At 44.4% G+C, this 18,857-nt stretch overlaps 3 protein-coding genes across 3 annotated transcripts in view; 2 read left to right on the top strand and 1 right to left on the bottom strand.

Annotated features, from left to right (window-relative positions):
- orion overlaps nucleotides 1–18,857 on the top strand; it is a 460,865-nt gene that overhangs the window by 407,050 nt on the left and 34,958 nt on the right. The gene's annotated exons all lie outside the window — the stretch shown is intronic.
- On the top strand, nucleotides 5,900–6,603 carry LOC135700781 (HIG1 domain family member 2A, mitochondrial). The gene is made up of 2 exons (XM_065221425.1): nucleotides 5,900–6,074; nucleotides 6,194–6,603. The coding sequence occupies exon 2, from the start codon at nucleotides 6,211–6,213 to the stop codon at nucleotides 6,529–6,531; it is 321 nt and encodes a 106-aa protein (XP_065077497.1). The 5' UTR covers nucleotides 5,900–6,074; nucleotides 6,194–6,210; the 3' UTR covers nucleotides 6,532–6,603.
- LOC135700780 (uncharacterized) lies at nucleotides 6,623–7,456 on the bottom strand. The gene is made up of 2 exons (XM_065221424.1): nucleotides 7,118–7,456; nucleotides 6,623–7,059 (listed from the first exon to the last, which is right to left on the bottom strand). Exons 1-2 carry the CDS (start codon nucleotides 7,413–7,415, stop codon nucleotides 6,638–6,640), a joined length of 720 nt encoding a protein of 239 aa, XP_065077496.1. The 5' UTR covers nucleotides 7,416–7,456; the 3' UTR covers nucleotides 6,623–6,637.

Here is an 18,857-nt window from a genome sequence, read left to right on the forward strand (position 1 = left end):
ACGACTGGGAGTAAGATACATTCATTTTCAGAGTCCAGAATGAAGTCAGCATGGCGTTGATTAAAGTCTCCATAGATGTGAACTTTAACCTCAGGAGGAAGCTCAGATAGAATTTGTTCAGCACTTTGGAAGAAGGCTTCATAAGTGCTTTTATGAGCATGGTCTGGTGGAAAATACACTGAGGCGAACACGTGCGTTTCACCGGCAATGTGTGATTTCACCCAAATATGCTCAAATTCTGTAAATTTTGGTGTAATGATAATTTCTGAGTTAAAATTGGCCGAAAGAGCTATAAGGACTCCACCGCCTGACTTCTTCTGAGTTGCATGAAAATTTCTGTCGTCTCTGAATACATTAAAAGCATTTCCAAAGATTTCTTCACTTTTCACGCTTTCGTCCCAGCTTGTTTCAGTTGCCAGAATGACCGAGAAGGATGAGCATAATAAATTTTGATAGATTTCCTTCATTTTAGCTGGGCTTTTCATGCGATTGAAATTTTGACAGTAAATCAAAATTTCAGTCGCATTCTGTTTATGTGAAGAGATTTTTGGAAGTACGTCGGTTGATAAAATATTTTCATTGGTATTATTATTTACCTCTTTCTCGTCGAAAGGAGTCATTGCTTCCGAAAATTTGGGTTGTGAAATTTGTCGGCGCTTTCCCTTATACGCTGCAGGTGTTGGATCCTCTGGTTGTTAAAATGACGCCGATAGGATTCCAAATCGTCAGATGCCGCCTGTTTTGGTACACCATGTTCTTCATGCACCTCGAAAAAGATTTTCCGAAGTTCCTCCGCTGAAGTCGGTAGTCCTTCGGATGCCAAATTAATTTTGATGCTAGTAGTGGTCATTCCTTCATGGCAAAACGATGGCTCCTTGTCATGCATATATGCCAAATAAAGGCGAACGATGTACATTATTTTTGTGTCCCGTAGTCGTGCTTTCAGGAAACGCCCGTCCCCATCAGCTGATTGCTGCGTCAAGCTTACGATGGGTGGGCGCATAGGGTCGAGTGACCATCCAGATGTTTGATTTGATGTATTTGTATTTGATTGCAATGATGACGGCGTTTCAGTCTTGTTGTTGTGTTGTACCTGCTTTTCTGTCCGGTATTGGTTGATGGTTTCACCCTTCCTGAAGTTGATGAATTTTGGGACCGAGAGGGCTGCAATTGGGTGGTCGGTGGTCAATGGCGGACCAGCAAATTGTACTTTCGCTGTGGCCAGTAGTTGCTTGTCCGATCCCTTGGCGCGGCTGTATTCATTTCCTTGGATGATGTTTTTGGTACTGCTGGTGTGGATTTGTTGTTGTTTTCGTCGTTTTCTGCTGCGTTTGGATTTTTCAGCAGCTTTTTCCTGCAACCTGCGAGTCCGTTGTTTTGCGTCAAATTTAGACCAGTCCTGCTTCCAGTGCCATTTGTTGCCTAAAAACCGCCATCCAGGAGATGAATGGTCAGTTTTTGGAGATATTGTATTTTTGTGTACTGGAGGACTTTCAGCTAACTCTTCCTCCAAGGTCTTCTGATGAGGTTCTGCAGCATTTATCTGAAGACTAGAAACAGCCCCAGATACAAATTTCACTTCCTCAAGAATTTCCAGAAGTTTCGGCTCTGGATGATGATGATGAGGTGATGATTCGGCCCCTTTTATTGAAAGTGCCATGTCATTAGATAAGCTTGATAGCCGTTCGTCAAGTAATTTTGTAATTTTTTGTGACATCAACGAATTTGATTCGTTGATGCCGGTTATTGTCGCGTGCGCGCACATGTTATTATTGTTTTTATTTATTACTGCCAACGTTTCTTTTACGTCATTTAGCAGGTGGTCAATGCTGTCGAATAATTCTGATACTAAGCAGAATTTTTTTAGGTCAGCAGCAATGCGGTGGTTCGCGTCCGTTTGAGAGTGGATTGCTTCCACAAGTTGCTCCTGTTGATGAAGCAGCTTCCTCACGTCGGCTTCCTTCCGTAAAATGTGCTGGCAGTCAGCACACATAGGCACCATGAATGCCGTGATGAAATGCTCCCGTTGTCGCTGTACTCCGACACAGGCAGCATGGTATTTTTTGTTGCAAAATTCGCACTTCCATAGAAAGCGGTCGTCGTTGATGCTGCATGATATTACACCGCACGGCATAACTGCTTATGTTTTAAATATTCGACGCGATACTATAAGGTACAAATGGCCAGCGAGACCCACACGCGTCGTTGTCGAAGTGTAAAAAAAAAATATATATATATATACAAATTACTTGCGGACCAAAATGCAAATGCGTCCGCGCCCGAAGACAGCTCGTGGCGAAAAAAAACCCTGATTAACCCTGCTATCCGAGCGTGGTTATTTCTGACAGACAAGAAGTTATATGTTGACAACCGTGGCTGAGTTCTTCTCGAAAACCTGTCGATCGACAGCACAGGGATTTTCGAACGTCAAGAATAACTTCCGAAATATCAATTTTAAGCACGAGTTAAATTTAACTCGGCAAATGGTTCACAGCCTACACGCTTAGATAAAATAACCTAAAATTACCTAAAATTAGGTATTGATACTAATACCCAGAATATATGTAAAATTTACGAATAAATTATGTTACTTTTTACTAATATTATGAGTAAAGTGCGTATTCAAATATTAACTTTACTTTTTACCTAAAATTGGGTGAAATTTGTGCGCATTAAAGTGACCTACTTGTTCCTGCTCCTGCTGCAATCGTTCCGGAAAGTTACTCGAGCTTTCGACGGCTTGCGGAAACCAAACGACAGTCGTGAGTTTAATGAATTAAGATTAAAGATTGAAAAGACCTCATCAGCTGTTGTAAAGAAAACATCTTGCGGCATTTTCTCGTGGATCGGAGCTCACCTGTTGAAGCTTCCCTTATTTGATAGCGTTGTTTGTATACGTAGGCGACCTCCGATTCACGGAAAAAGGCAACAAAAAGGCCCTAGATGAGGCCATTTCAACTGTTGATTTTGAATTACAAACCGGATCAAGCAAAATCACACCGATATATTGTTTGTTTTGCCTATTCTAGTTATCAGCATCCCTCCCGTCCATCTAGCTGGCATCTTCTCTGCTTCCTCCCGCTTCTGCTGAGTTGCGGAAAGGTACTCGAGCGCTCGAGCTATCAAACGTTTGAGGAAACCAGTCAAATTCCAAAAGCAGATTAGTCCTCGGAGTGGTCGATTAGAGGCAGCCACCAACAAGCTTCGGAAAAACAGTAGCGTTGGCACGCAATGAACTGTAAATTGGCGGCGCAATTTGCAAAAAAGATAAAGATATTCTGCAACGATTTTGTGTTTCTATAATTGTGAGTGGGTACATAATATACCATCAAATCCAAAAAAAAATAATCTTAAAATTGCATCTGCTGCAGCGCTGCGCTTGCGATAGCATTGCTAAAACCTATTAAACAGAAAGAAAAGAAAAACGTAATTTTCGGTGAAAAGTAACGTTTAAAAATAGGTAATTTTAAACGTTTACGATTCTCAACCATCAATACCTAATTTTAGGTAATCTATGTTTACACTCAAAAATATTATTAAACACAGAATGTATAAAATTTATACATTTTTCGATTAGAGGCTTTTTACCCATCACTATGTATAAAAAGTAATCTAATGTAGATTTTAATTTTATACTAAATATTAATACTAGCAGAGGAATATTTTCTGTGCTTTGCTGAATTGCCGGAGACCATCAGCATTCCAAACAAGGAAGAAAATGTTCTGGACTATTGGAAATAAGAAAATGTCTTTTAGACTTTCTGAATCAATCCAACGAAGTTAAGGTGAGTAGATTTAAGCCCTGCTTTAACCTAATTTCTGGATGCAACTCTCTATTTTACAATTGTGCAATTTATAAACCATTAAATGGAAATTTTCTATCTTCGAAATAGATAAACCAGAACGGGTTGTCTTGTTACGCCATATTCAACCGGAACGGCGAGGGATATTGTGATCCGATATGTCCACCAGCAAAGGCACCATGTGTAGCGCAGGTTCGGGTGGGATTGTCATGGGCTGCAAACCAATAAGAACGTTATGGCCTAGATGCTGGAAATCTGCAGCCCGGATGTACATCAATGCGTACAACGAGTACCGGAAGATTGTGATGTTAACAAATGGGAAGAGATTGTTGGCATAATGAGACGATAAATTGATTTCACGACTAAATCCTTCACTGCAACGTGTTCCGGAAGTGTTTGGTTCGTGGATTTCTTAGCAGATCTCCTGTTGTAATATATTGTATTGTTTTTCAAACATGTAATAAAGATTGAGTTTGGTTGATTGGTTGAAATGCGATATTTTAAAAACAAACAAAAACACTCAAAATCAATATCGTCCCCATTCAAATTAAACAGCGTAAGCATAAATGCAAACTATACAAATTACACATAACAGGGATTTATACTTGCCTTCGTATAAAGCATTTTTATACTAAGTGTGTTTTCTCTCTCTTTATACCAAGCTATGCTTCGGTTAGGAGAGTTTTTTCCTTTGGTTTGTTTTTTCCGTCGATCTTGTTTTCCGTGCTGAGCACCAATGCTACCGACGTACCAGGAAGGCAGCTCCCACACCTGGACCCTACCTATCGACCCATCAACTCATGAACCGGGGACCAACGGCTTTACTTCCCATCCGAAGGAAGGCGTGATCAGAGATGTTATGCCTCAGAACATCCCGGCGGCGCCGACTGGGATTGAACCCAGGCCTGCTGGGGTGAGAGGTAATCACGCTTACCACTACACCACCGGCGCCATTATGGTTAGGAGAGTTGCAATTTAGCGTAACTTTTAATCTATTTAGATTTGAAAATATTGTGAGTGTACCGATAATTTAGGTATGTGCATTTTTGTTCGATTATCGTTATTTTTTCTGACTTTTAGGTATTCCTGTTGTAGTGTACCTACATGCTTCCATCAAAATTTAACATAGACACATTAAGCAACGCTACTTCAGTGTCTGCTTAAGTCAGCATTTTGGCATAACCAGCAAGTATGGGAACGATTGCCTCCATCGTGTCTCACCGTAAATTGTTCAACTAAAAATGACTCCTCGTCAGCATGTTTCAAGTCAGGTAGCTGGTTACTATGCATAGAAATAAAGACAGGCATTCTAACTCCAACATCGGTTGTGTCCAGTTGTACAAAGATATCACATCCACGTACCGATAAGTTATCGGTGAAGTTTCATCTGGGGCTGACTCGCTGGAAGCGAGTTGGGCCCCCCAAAACTATTAATTACCCCGGATGCCACACTGTCTTAGCGTGCGGAATGAGGTACACAGGCCCATGGTGGGTATATAAATGGTGTTACAGCTTTGTCACTATATAGGCGAGGAGGTCGCGGGGGGGAAAAGTGCGGTTTTAGAGCAAATTGTAAACAAACTCGGGCACTGTCCCATACAAAAATCCAACATGGCTGAATCATGAATTTGACACATTAGTACACCTATATATAGTCACCTTGCACAGGCCTACTCCGTTCGGTAAATATTGAACTACAGAGCTGTTCGGTAAAAGTTTAAAAATCAGTGTACAATGCCATAATTAGAAAATGCCTTCCGAACTTGTATAGACTTTTTTTAGTTAACCCCTTTTAGTTAAAGAAAATTATAAATTTTGTTGATTTCTCCCGTGTAACGGTCATTTGAAAGTTTTACCAACTTGTTCTGCTGTTCAAAAACCCGGTAAAATTCTACCGATTTCGGTGATCTGAATTAAGTGTGTAGCTGTTAGGATGTAATTTCAAACAATTTTTTCTCCGTGTTCAGAGTACCGACTTCGCGGGTGGGCGTAAATTGAAAGCTCCGTGATTAAAAAGTTCTCCCCGGTTTTTGCTTTGTTTTGACGTTTCTCGCTCAATTCAATTTCGCAGCAGTAGTGTGTGTTTGTTTTTGCTCTTTCTGCAGCTGAGTTTTGTGATGTAAAAGTGTTGTGGCCGTACAAAAGCCGACAGTGAAAAAAATAATATAATGCGAAGTTGTTAATTTTGTTCGGGAAAAATAATTACTACCTCAATAGAAACCGCATTTCTCGTTCTCGACTAATACTTATCTGCGTTCTAGTAGAAATCAGGTGAGTTTTGAATCGTTTATTGCCTGTGCTATCGAGAATTAGAATTTCACAACAGCAGCTTTCTAAGGGGGAGTGCGGGGCAAAAAGAGCTGACGTAATGAAAGTTTGATTATTTTTAGGACTCTTTTGAAACATCATGAGCAGCGCACCGGCACCGACGGCCCAGCAGCAAGCCGAACTTGAGTGGATTCAAATGCGCAAGGACTATGCGGATATCCACGCGGAAACGACTCGCGAGAAGATGGAACGGAAGCTAAAGGAGAACCCGCTTGTACCGATCGGATGCGCCGCGACGCTCGGTGCACTCGGGTATGGGCTGTGGAGTTTCCGCCAGGGCCGCCGACAGATGTCTCAGTACATGATGAGGGCTCGAATCTTTGCACAAGGTTTCACCGTGCTGGCGCTGATCGTGGGTGTCGGGATGACCTACACCAAGCAGGATGAGAAGAAGAAGTGAGAGGTATTCTGCCAGGTCAGCGTGAACTGGCGGAATTTTGTTGGTTGATTTAAAGTTTTGTGCGAGAAATTAGCATGTCCATTATAATTGATTGTAAAAATGTGGTTTATTGCTTTCGATTCGATTGTCCCTTTTTGATGTCTTCCACCTCGTCGTAGACATCGACTGAGGATTGTTCGGTGTTCGTTTCTGGGTAGAACACCTCGAAGCCATCGCCGTCTTCCGGTTTGAGCAGCGTGAAGCCATCCTGTCCCATTCGCATGCAGTCAAAGTGGAGGATTAGCAACGGGTAGCGCCAAACGCGTGCCTCGACGTCCATACAAGCGTGCAGGTTGCGTTTCGGAGTGTAGATGTCGAACAGCCGCAGGCACAGGTCGGCGTTCAGTGGGATGTATGGAATCGGCACTGGTAGACAGAAGGGCGGTGGGTTCTTCGCCGACATGGTGTTCTGGTAAATGCTGCTACCATTCATCAGGACGTCCACGTTGACGGCAAACTCGTACGGATCGTATTCCAGGTTTGTGCAAACTACGGGAAAGGACACCAATTGTTAGAAATGGAATACACTTGATTCCGAGACACTCACTGTGCTGATTGAACTTGAGCTGATCGATCTTCATCCCCATGCAGCAACCACACTGCAAATTCTGACACTGGCACTGGTTCCCGTAGACTTCCTGCCGGGGCCGATCGCCGGCATCCTCCGGAGCACCAGGCTTCGCAAAACTCACCACTGGATAGCTGAACGTTCGGTTCGTCTTCGTGTCGTAGAAACTAATGTCATACTTGTTGCTCTCCTTCCGACGCTCCTGCATCGCTCCCCAGATGGAACTGAACAGTAGGAAACTGAGAATCATTGCGCCAAAAGTACCACCGACGAACATCCTTTCGACCCGAAAACCTTCAACGACGGAGCTTCAATCCTGACTGCAGGGGGTAACCAAAGCCGAAAATCTTCATGATCCGCTGTGAATCTCAATTGTCGCGAGCGTGGGAGTTGTACATACAAGCGTCGTCGCAACTGTAATTACCCCGCCAAGTGAGTGGAAGAAAAACAGCACCGCGCCGAAAGCGACATTTTTGAATTTCATTAGCGTCACCGCCTCCCGTCAACAACTGACAACACTTGACAATCAATCGACGACCGGCCAGCCTGTGGCAGGTATGAGAAACGACTTGATTGTCTTATATTTTTGGGGGCGGAAGTGCGCGGGACGTCCGATTTGAATTCAGCACCAACGAAAAAAAAAAAACCCAACGCAAGCATTGTAAAGTTTGGGTTCGGATGGTGATGTGGATAAAGGAGTCATAAAAATGAATTACGCATAATGACGTGTCTGGCAGGGGATGCATCGTGATTCGGGGGAGGCGTCGGACATGTGTTTTGGCTGGTGATACAATTTACGTTTGTTGCATACTAATTTTTATAATATTGAAACGCTTGAATTTTAGCGAAGACAATGTATCAAGAAGACTGGCAACTTTGGCTGAATTCAAGCGACAGGCACAGTTGCGCTGCGCTCGAGCGAAGGTGGAAGCAACGCAGAGAAAAATGAGCAAATATACAAACCTGTATTCTTAGGGTGGGACTTTTGCTATCCAATTCGTTCGGAGAATTTACCTTTGAGCGCAGATGACGCGATGCTGCCTGTGTCATACCGGACGTATGAGAACATGGAAGAGTTGGCGGTCTCCTTGAAGGCTGCCGGAGTGAAAATGGAGAAGAAGGATGTCCTTTGCCAGCTTTTGTTGTCACTACCAAAATCCTATGATGCGTGAATCCCGCCTTTCGAGACTATCCAAACTGACCTGGTGTACGTCAAGAAGCGGCTTATGGACGAGTCTGCATTCCGTGCGAATCAATCGAGCCACGTGGAGGAAGACTCTGGTGAGTCGGCTTTCGCTGGGAAGAAGTTTGGTTTCAAGTGGTTCGAATGTGGTCATTTCGGGCACAAAGGTGTGGAATGTCCTGTTAAAATTTCCTTGTCTAAATTAATAGCTGACCACTATACCATGTTCAGGAGGCACTCTGTTCTGAGCGACCTGGATTTTGTTCCTGTGAATCTGTGCACGTGATTCCCACACCGGAGCTGCGTAGAGGATCGCAGGTGCTATTATTTGATTGTAGACAGCCAGTTTGTTTACCCTTGAGAGGCGAGATCTGCGGCAAATCAGCGGATACAGACGCCTAACCAAGGCGGAACACTTGACTACGGTTTTCTCCACATGCGAGCGGAATAGGAGCTTTTCGTCAAACAACATCCCGAGATGGCTTACTTCGGCGGACCACTCAACTCTTGTGCCATCCATGATTATAGTACAAGAGGGAACCAGTTTTAGTTTGGGTGATTGCCGATGGAGGAACATTATTGTTTGTGTTTTGGAGGCATTGATTTTAATTTTCCACTTGGTGGCATAATCAGCAAATGCGTCAAGACATCGTTGGAGGTTGTTTGTTATTTCGCGAGGCATCCTACCCGTGACGGTTATTGCGGTATCATCTGCGAACTGGAAGAACACGCAACCGTCTCCGAGGGGAGGAATGTCAGAAGTGTAGATGCTGTAAAGCAGAGGGCCCAACAGACTTCCTTGCGGAACACCTGCTGGGATGGAGAACGTGTTTGAAAGGCAGCCATTCAACGATACCCTGGACGACCTTTGCTGAAGGTAGTTACGGGTGATTTTAACCGGATGTAAAGGAAAGTTGAAGTTACAAAGCTTGTACACAAGTCCGTTGTGCCAGACATTTTCAAATGCTTTCTCAACGTCTAACAATGCCATGGCTGTGGACTTGGATACAGCTTTGTTACTTCGGATGTTATTCATCACCCGTACTAGCTGATGACTTGTGAAGTGCCCCATCCTAGACCCGAACTGTTCCGGTAGGAGAATGTTGTGTTCCTCGACAAACTTGAGCAAACGATTGAGAATAAGTTTCTCGAACAATTTGCTCAGCTGATCGGTCTGTAGCTTGAAGCTAGCGTTGGGTCCTTCCCGTCGTTGTCTGCCAGATACTTGGAACGTAGTGCAGTTCCAAGCATCTGTTGAAGACAGCAGCCAGCAGAGAGTGAACCTTCAGGCTGAGATTTTTCAACACTAGAAGTTGAATAATCCGTCGAACCCGGGGGCGTTCATGTTTTTGGTGCATTTCAGCGCTGAGCAAATCTGTTCCACTGTGATTCTATCCTCCGGAGGGATAGCACAAGGGGAGGAATCAAGGTTGAGTACGCATTGCTCAACCTGAACTTCGAGTGGACTTTGGATGTTGAAGCCAAGCAAGTGCGATTTGGTCGATTATGAGCCGATCGTCATCAAATTCATCTTTGAGTGGTGGAATGGGTTTGGAGTGTGTCTTTAGGACCTTGGCAGCTTTCCAAAAAGGTCTGGAGCGGTCGTCCAGATTCTGGACGACAGGCCCGAAACTTTCGTTCCGGAGTGAGACCATTCTGGAAGCAATCTCCTTGACCATTTCACGTTTCCTCGCTAGATCTCCGGTTCTCTGGAACTGGCGTCTACGAACATTTCTCAGGCGAATCAAGAGTTGGGTGTGGGAATCAATGGCAATAAACTTACCCCTCACAGGAACTCGTCGGACGCACGCCTCGTCAGCCACGGTTATGGCTTGGTGGAGTCCCTCCAACGCTCGGTCGATGTATTCCACGGAGTCAAGCGGCGGGTTGTCGATGATGTCCTTGTCTACCATGCGTCCAATGGTAGTCCTTGCGCAGGCTTGGAGCAGGGGCTACGTTGTAGCCCAGTTCAGCCACCACCGGTTGGTGGTCGGAGCTTAAATCGTTGATTACCACCGGCTTGGATAGCCCGAAGTTCGTCAAGAAGAAGTCCAGCGTGGGAGGGTTTCCCGCCGGAGAGAGGAGTGTCGGTTCATCGGGAAATTGCACTGAATGCAGTCCATGCTGCGAGTGGTTGAATAGTAGACTACCGTTCTGGTTCCGTTGGCAGTTGCGCCATGCTTCGTGACGAGCATTGAGATCGCCCACAACAATTAATCGGGAGCTCGTGTGAGCGATAGCGGTGAGGTTCCTGGCAGCACACTGGCGAGGACAATACACGGCTATGAACCGGACGTTTCCGGTTGGCAATTCCACCTCCACAGTAAGGTCCTCGATGATAGAAGTTCGGATGTGGGGCAGGGTGTGAAACATGATCCCCTTCTTGGTCCCGACCCTCCTGGAGTCGGTGCGATCAAGTCGGATAATGTTGTGATCAGGCAACCAAAAGCTGTCGCCGGATTTGAGATGGGTCTCTGTTAGAAGGCCCACGTCGATATTGTGCTTGCGGAGGAAGTCAGCAAGTTCGAACTTTTTAACTCGTACCGAGCAAGTTAACGGTTTAGATGCTATACTGAATGATAAACTTACCGAGCACTTGGATCTGTTCGGGCTTGTTGCGGCACTGACGAAGAGCGCTGGTCATGTCGGCGAAAATCTTCATCAGCTCATCCGCAGAGAAGGTGGTTGTCTCCAGAATCCAGAGGAGGATGGAGAGCTTTGTCCAGCTGAGGCACCAAACGATTCTTGACGGGGGGCCGGATTGCACCCGTGGATTTGCTTGACCGTGCTGCGTAGCATGAAGAGGCTGGAAGTCCTCGACCCTGAATGCCGGAGAGTTTTCCTTTTTTCGTCCTGGTTGATTTCTTGTGGACGCCTGCTTTCGGATCCGCCTGAAATTCTCACGTTTGGGGCACTTCCGCCTCATCGACGACACACTCAGAGGTAACGTTGTTTTGTGTGCATTTGCCACACCGTGGCTTGATGTGACAGTTTCGGATGCCGTGCCTGAATAATGGAGTTGATGGAGCGGATCCAGTAGACGGCAGTTGGGACCAGCTTGTACCATAGAGGTAACTCTAAGACCAGAAGGTCCCGAAGAAACGAGCTCAACTTTTTGGCTAAGCTCTGGTACTCTCTTCGGTCCCAAGCTAATCGATGCACCCCTCGAAACATAGGAAAATCCACGAACCCCTCATTTTATCTGTCAAACTTTCATAGCGAATCAAAACAAACATTGTGTAGTACTAGAATTTCGACTAGAATGGGGTACGTCAATCGATTTGCTTGGGACCAATAGGCTAGTCAAGTAGTGAGCCAATTTAAAATCGATAGTTTCGTATTGATTGTTGCTTGTACTGGCCCTTGATTTGATCCGAGGTGAACTTTGGGTCGTAGCTCGGTAGACCTCGGATGACCACCTTGAAGGGCTTCTCACCGGGAATATCGTGGGTGAAGAATTCCGCCTTGGAATTCTTCAGGTTGTATTCCGCTCTCGTGTGGAGCATCTGCTTGGTGCCGATTCCACTGAGTTGGTACTCAGCTTTGACGCCCATCGACGCGAAGCTAGCGATTAGCGTGTTGAGGGATGCATTGTTTACCTCCAGTCGTGGTAGCTTCACTTTTGTAGCACTCTGGTTGGAATTTTCTTTGGTGACACTGAATTCACCGATGTCACTGCGACGTTCGTCGCGGTAACATAATCGCGACTCGTACCATCAGACTGACAGTTTCTCCTCCTCCTCTTACTTCGCTTGTTCGTTGCCGCTGTCTGGGCGTTCGTTCCTTCGGTGGGTAGAGTGGCAAACCTATTTCAAATAGGCACTCCACCCGAGCTTCCTTCACCGGGATCTTCAATCCGTTGCTTGCTCTTTGAGCGATTTCGTCCCAACTTCCGACGCGAAAAGTTGGTAAACGTTTAAAAGAAAACTGTTCGTATCGTTAACTAATGACTAAAATCTCTATAACGATTTTAAATTGGCTCACTACTTGACTAGCCTATTGGTCAAATCTATTAACGTACCCCATTCTAGTTGAAATTCTAGAACTACACTATGTTTGTGTTGATTCGCTATGAAAGTTTGACCGATAAAATGAGGGATACGTGGATTTTCCCGAGGGGGGCGACTCTATCTACGATGCAGGAAAAATTGTGTTTTGCTGTGGTTAGCTGCGCGTACGCTAAGTAGAAGAAGATTGATTACGATTCTGAAGATTTTTTGCAAAAAAATGATGCGCGATCCAAGTAGATCCGAGAAATGAAACAAGATTTTTCGAAGATAGATTCGCTAGTGTGAGATTTGTTAAACATCTAGAATTCAGATTTAGATGTGTCGCCCCCCTCGGATTTTCCTATGTTTAGGGGTGCATCGATTAGCTTGGGACCGAAGATAGTATCAGAGCTGAGCCAAAAAGTTGAGCACGTTTCTTCAGGACCTTCTGGTCTTACAGACACCTCTATGGTAAAACCATAGAGGTACCCGCATAAACAATAACCATAAGATGCGCCTAACCACCAATTCGGGATATCATCCCAATTTTATGTGGTATGGTCGCACCATCTAAGATATCGTCAGTATATGGTACACGTTTATTAGGGTAACTCTAAGACTAGTAGCATAGAGGTAACTCTAAGACCACTGGGTCCCGAAGAAAATCATTATTATTTTTGGCTCACTCAGTACCAGAACAACGGTCCCAAGCAGTCCCAAGCTATTTCACTCACCCCTGCATGTTCTGCATGAATCCACACACCCCTGATGTTATCTGTCAAACTTTCATAGCGAATCAAAACAAACATAGTGTAGTAATAGAATTTCAACTAGAATAGGGTACGTTAATCGTTTGCTTGGGACCAATAGGCTACTAAAGTGGTGAGCCAATTTAAAATCGTTAGTTTCGTATTGATTGTTGCTAGTAGGTCCCGAAGAAACGAGCTCAACTTTTTGGCTCAGCTCTGGTACTATCTTCGGTCCCAAGCTAATCGATTCACCCCTCGAAACATAGAAAAATCCACTAACCCCTCATGTTATCTGTCAAACTTTCATAGCTAATCAAAACAAACATTGTGTAGTACTAGAATTTCGACTAGAATGGGATACGTTAATCGATTTGCTTGGGACCAATAGGCTAGTCAAGTAGTGAGCCAATTTAAAATCGTTAGTTTCGTATTGATTGTTGGTAAAACTCCATTTGAAATATGGTACCGGAGAAAACCAAATGTGTTTGCTTGGATCAACGGCGTTTACCTGGGTGCCAAACGTGGTAAATTGGAGGCAAGGAGCGAGAAAAACGGAGGAAGCCTAGGAAGATGGTGATTTTCACATTCCGTGACGTTGTGTTAGGCGAGGAACGGAAAACGGAGCGAAAACGAGATCCAGTGAATCGACGAATCGGATGAAGAAGACGAATCCGGTTTGGAAGCGGATGACTTGGCTGTGCAGACCTCGTTGCAGACCCCGACTGAATCGACTGAGGAAGTGTCATCCGAAGAGAGCGAGTGTGAAGATACAGGGGGAGGAAGAAAAATATACCGGTGCACTCCTTCCGCAATCAGAAGTTGGCTCTGCAGAAACGTAGACGAGGCAAAGCGGACGGGAGCGCAAACTCCACGAATGGATTTGAAGCAAATACTGGCAGCGAATGTTTCGCAGGTCCAACTGAGGATGTACATACGACGGTGATGGCGTTCGCATTGAAAGCGGAGGCATTTGTAGTGGACCTACCGTCAGCCATAGATGGTCTACAGAAGCAGAGTGGCTGGATCCATTGGAAAGCTGCAATCAACAGTGAACTGGAATCGCTTCAGAGGAACAAAACGTGGGAGCTCGTTCTACAAGATTCGACTGGTGGCGAAAGGCTACTCGCAACGGAGGGGGTTCGATTTCGACGAGATGTATGCCACTGGTAGCCAAAAAAAGCACAGTGAGAACGCTGCTTGCTGTTGCCAACAAGAAGGGGTACTGTATCCATCAGATGGACGTAAGGACTGCCTTCCTCAATGGTGTTTTAAAGGATGAAATATGGAAGGCTTTGAGAGCGTGAACCCACGACTCGTTTTTTCGCCTCAAGAAATCGCTGTATGGCCTAAAGCCGAAAAGCTGGAACGAACAATTCCATTCGTTTGACCTTAACCTCGGATTCGAGCGATCCAATGTGGGTAGCTGTTTGTACTGGAAGATGAAAAAAGGAATGGTTATCTATCTGCTGCTGTATGTGGATGATATTATCCTTATATCGAACCGGAAGGATCTGGTGACGGCCATCTAAACCCAAATGTCAAGGCGTTTCGAGATGGTGGACATGGAAGAGCTCAAGCACTTCCTGGGTTCGAAGGTCGATCGAAATTTGAATGGTAGTGGTGGCGTTAGCCAACCAAAATATTTTTAAGATCTTCTCCAGCGATTAAGCATGACTTATTGCAAACCGGTGACTACTCCGTTGGAACCGAATCTGAAGCTTATGTGCAGGAAGGACGAGAACGTGACGACGAAACCGTATCGCCAGCTTATTGGTTGTTTGACGTACCTGGCACTTGCGTCACGACCACATATCAGCGCGGGTGTCAATTATTTCAGCAGATTTCAGTCTTCTCCAACTTATGCTCACTGGGTGTCACCTGAAGCGTGTACTTTGATACCTGAAAGGGACCATAAACCATAATTTGGTCTATTATCAGTATGAAGAAGATCAACCTGCTTATGGGTTACGCGGATGCTGACTGGGGAAACAAGCAAGAAGATCGACGATCGATATCCGGCAACGTATTTCAAGTGTATGGAGCAACGGTTTCATGGATGACACGAAAGCAAGCAACTGTGTCGTTATCATCAACGGAGGCTGAGTATATTTCCCTCAGTCGTCAGGCTGCATGTGAGGCGATTTGGCTCAAGAACTTGTTGGAAGAACTTGGAGGAATCTTTCATCATCCGATACCGTTGTTTGAGGACAACCAGTCTTACATCCGGATTGCTGAAGAACATGTCGATATTCGATATAGGTATGTAACTTTTCTCGCCAGAAAATCCAGGATGGCCACTGAGCAAGTTGCAGATATTTTTACGAAAGGTGTCAAGGGGACCTTTTGAAGAATTGCGAAATAAGCTACTGTGTTACTTGACTTATAACGAATATACGTTGTATACAAGTACCTCGAATACAACGTATAGTTCGTCTAATTTTACATTGAAAATGCTATGCAAAATTAGACGAGTCATACATTGTATTCGGAGTACTCGTATACAACGTATATTCGTTTTAAGTCAGGTAACACAATAGAGGGAGACAACTGGGGTATAGATTTGGATCCAGTCGCTAATTGGGTTCTTTAATTTTGAAAAATATATCTGTTACTATACATCATCATTCTGAGCACAACGATATTTCTTTTCGATCGCATAAAGGGTGTCAGCGATGAAATTGCCACACACAAAATTGATTCGCAAAAGTCGAGTTTTCATCCGATTGCCATCAAGTTTTCAGGGATTGAGAAATAACTATTAAACTTCATTTTACCATTTTACTCGTATTTTATTTACAGTCCATACGCAAATGCCCGCACCTTGGCCTTAACCCCGGCCATAAGATTCTGCACAACCTGTGAATCAACCGTTTTTTGCATGTAAACCCATACTTTCTTCAGTTCCTCGACTGTCTTCACTACCTTAGGTCGTTTAAGAAGGTGCTGCTTCATAATCGCCCAGTACTTCTCGATGGGGCGGAGCTCCGGAGTGTTGGGAGGGTTGAACATTTTCGGCACGAAATTGACCTTATTGTCCGCATACCACTTCAGCACGTCCTTGGAGTAGTGGCATGAGGCCAAATCCGGCCAGAAGATTGTTGGGACGTTGTGGGCCTTCAGGAGAGGAAGCAGCCGCTTCTGGAGGCACTCTTTTATGTACACCTGTCCGTTCATCGTGTCCTGGGTCACGAAAGGTGCACTCCGCTTCCCGCACGTGCAGATGGCTTGCCAAACCAGGAATTTCTTCGCAAATTTGGACATCTTCTGAGTGCGGACATGCTCCGGAACGCTGAACTTATCCTTGGCCGTGAAAAACAGGTTGCCGGGGATCTGTTTGAAGTCGGCCTTCACATATGTTTCGTCGTCCATGATGCAGCATTCAACTTTCGTCAGCATGTTGAGGTACAACTTCCTGGCACGGGTTTTGGCGGACTTGTTCTGCTTCTCGGCGCGATTAGGGGCCTTTTGTACCTTGAACGTTCGAAGCCCAGCCTTAGTTTTGGCCTTCTGGACAACTTCTTAGCCACATCCCTAACGAAGACGTTCGGATTTCGGTTGAAGGCCCCAACTACGCGGTTGTGATTTTTGGTGTTGTACGGAATACTTTTTCCTTCACTTCTGGGCTTCCGATCGGTGGTCAACCGTTCCTCGAACCGCTTAATCACTCGCGACACCGTGGAATTCGCGATTCCCAACGTTTTAGCGATGGAACGATGCGAGAGATCCTTGTTCTCGTGATGAATGCGCAAGATTTTATCACGCACGAGCTGTTTTTTCGACTCTATTTCCGCGAGTTTTGATCACAGGACTTTAAAACTTGCAGGATGTAAATAATGCACTATGAACTAAATCCACCCAAATTTTCATTAAATTCTACCCAGCGGTTAAAAAGTTAGAGCAATTTCATAGTGTGGCAATTTCATCGTGGACACCCTTTAGACTTCAATTTTGATGTTTAAATCAATATTTCAAGCAAAATAATAATTTCACTGTTTGACACAAACTCCCACCGAGGTCCGCTAAGAATCTCACTTATTTAAAATAGTTCCAGTGTACCAAAATTAAACACTTCATTCGAGCAGTTAAAATGACGTTTACTACGGATGGAATTCAACTTTGAAATCTGTGTTAGGGAAAGCTTTTCACAGGTAATCGGTGCTCAAAGCAACAATTGCACTTTCGTGCAATTTTCAACAGTGACATTTCGAAAAATGTTAAAGTCTTATTATACCCCGTTCACATTACAGCGTATATCACGTGGTATACGCTGTCTTGCAATGAGCACTCGTACATCTAGTTTTCACTGGAAATCCTATGTATGAGTGCTTATTGCAAGACAGCCTATATTACGTGATATAGGCTGTAATGTGAACGGGGTATTAAATTTAACAGATGTGTAAAAATATTTCTGATCGATTGGTGATAAAATTATTGAATGTGGTCCAGGGGCAGCTGAGTTATTAGCGTTAACCATCTTTCATAATTTTGTTACATGCTCCATTTTTGGTTTTCAAAAAATGTACCCCCATATAGAAATCACAGACGTAGTCCTACGTCAAAAAAATAAAAATTAGTTGGTCCAGTTTTGTGGAATCGCTGGTATAAAGTCTCACCAAAACTGCTTGACAAAGTGGTCTATTGATGAAATGTTGGATTTCGGTTCCATTGTTAATGCAGATTACGAATATGCATTTACTTCAATACCCCTTGTGGTAACTGAATAGCTGGTTAGATCATTACACACGCGGTAAACTATAGCCGAGGTAGACGAACCAAACACCATGCCATACTGAGTAAGACTGATCACTCTACCAAGAGAACATCAGGAGAACCACCGCACATCTCACACATATATGTAAATGTGAGTCACTCTACCACATCCCCTTTTTACTCAAGGTATGATTTATTTTATATATTTAGCATCAATGTTATAAATAGATATACGATTTAAACAAAGAAGGATACTTATCTTTATGGGCTATAGATGGCCTTAGGTTTAAGTGCCCTTCCTGAGCGTCGTGGTTGGATGGTTGTCAACAGCAGGTCCGAGTCCAGACCAGCACTCCCAAGATCCGACGATTCTTCGTTCGCTCTTATGTCAACAGAGGCTTCTGGTGTTGAGTAGTTATCTTCGCGCTGATCATCAGTGTTAATTTGTACGGGTTCAACGATCGCTTTCAGGTGTGAAGTGTTACGGTCATATGTTTTCCCAGTTTCTTTAGATTGAACAGTGACCCTTGATCCCTGCCTGTCTGTAACAGTGAATTTCTCCTTCAAGAAATTTGTAGACAGTTTGTTTGTTGGACAGAGGTTCTTCATGAGGACTGTGTCTCCAATCGAGAGACCGCTCGGTTTCGCTCTACGCTTCACATCCTCCCGCTGCTTTCCAAGTATTTTTTTCTCACAATCTTGATCTCTGAAATCGGTGCTAGGTGGGATCGTTTCAAGATCCTCAATACACGGCAATTTGGTGCGCAACTTCCGGTTCTGGAGAAGCTCGCTTGGAGCTTTACCTGTTATCGTATGTGGGGTATTGTTGTACAGTTCCAAGTAGTGATTTAGTTCAGCCTTCCAGTTATCATACAAAGCGTTTGCAATCTTCATCCTTTTCAAAAGTGATCTGTTTTGGCGTTCGACTTCCCCATTCGCTTGCGGCCAATAGGGTGATGTGTGATTGAGATGAATACCATTCATCTTGCAGTATTCTTCAAATTCGCAAGATACAAATTGTTTGGCGTTGTCTAGCGTAATCGTCCTTGGTGGTCCCCAAATACGGAAAATACGCTTCAATCTTTTGA

This window comes from Ochlerotatus camptorhynchus, unplaced genomic scaffold, assembly GCF_037179485.1.
Source record: "Ochlerotatus camptorhynchus isolate MF236.1 unplaced genomic scaffold, CSIRO-AGI_Acam_v1.1 ptg000142l, whole genome shotgun sequence".
Classification (NCBI taxonomy): Eukaryota; Metazoa; Arthropoda; class Insecta; order Diptera; family Culicidae; genus Ochlerotatus; species Ochlerotatus camptorhynchus.

Bases quoted from the DNA above. Each gene is read 5' to 3' on its own strand.
- LOC135700781 (XM_065221425.1), top strand. From the start codon at position 6,211: ATGAGCAGCGCACCGGCACCGACGGCCCAGCAGCAAGCCGAACTTGAG.
- LOC135700780 (XM_065221424.1), bottom strand. From the start codon at position 7,415: ATGTTCGTCGGTGGTACTTTTGGCGCAATGATTCTCAGTTTCCTACTG. The intron at 7,060-7,117 runs GTGAGTGTCTCG...CCTTTCCCGTAG, and splicing joins GCTCAAGTTCAATCAGCACA to TTTGCACAAACCTGGAATAC.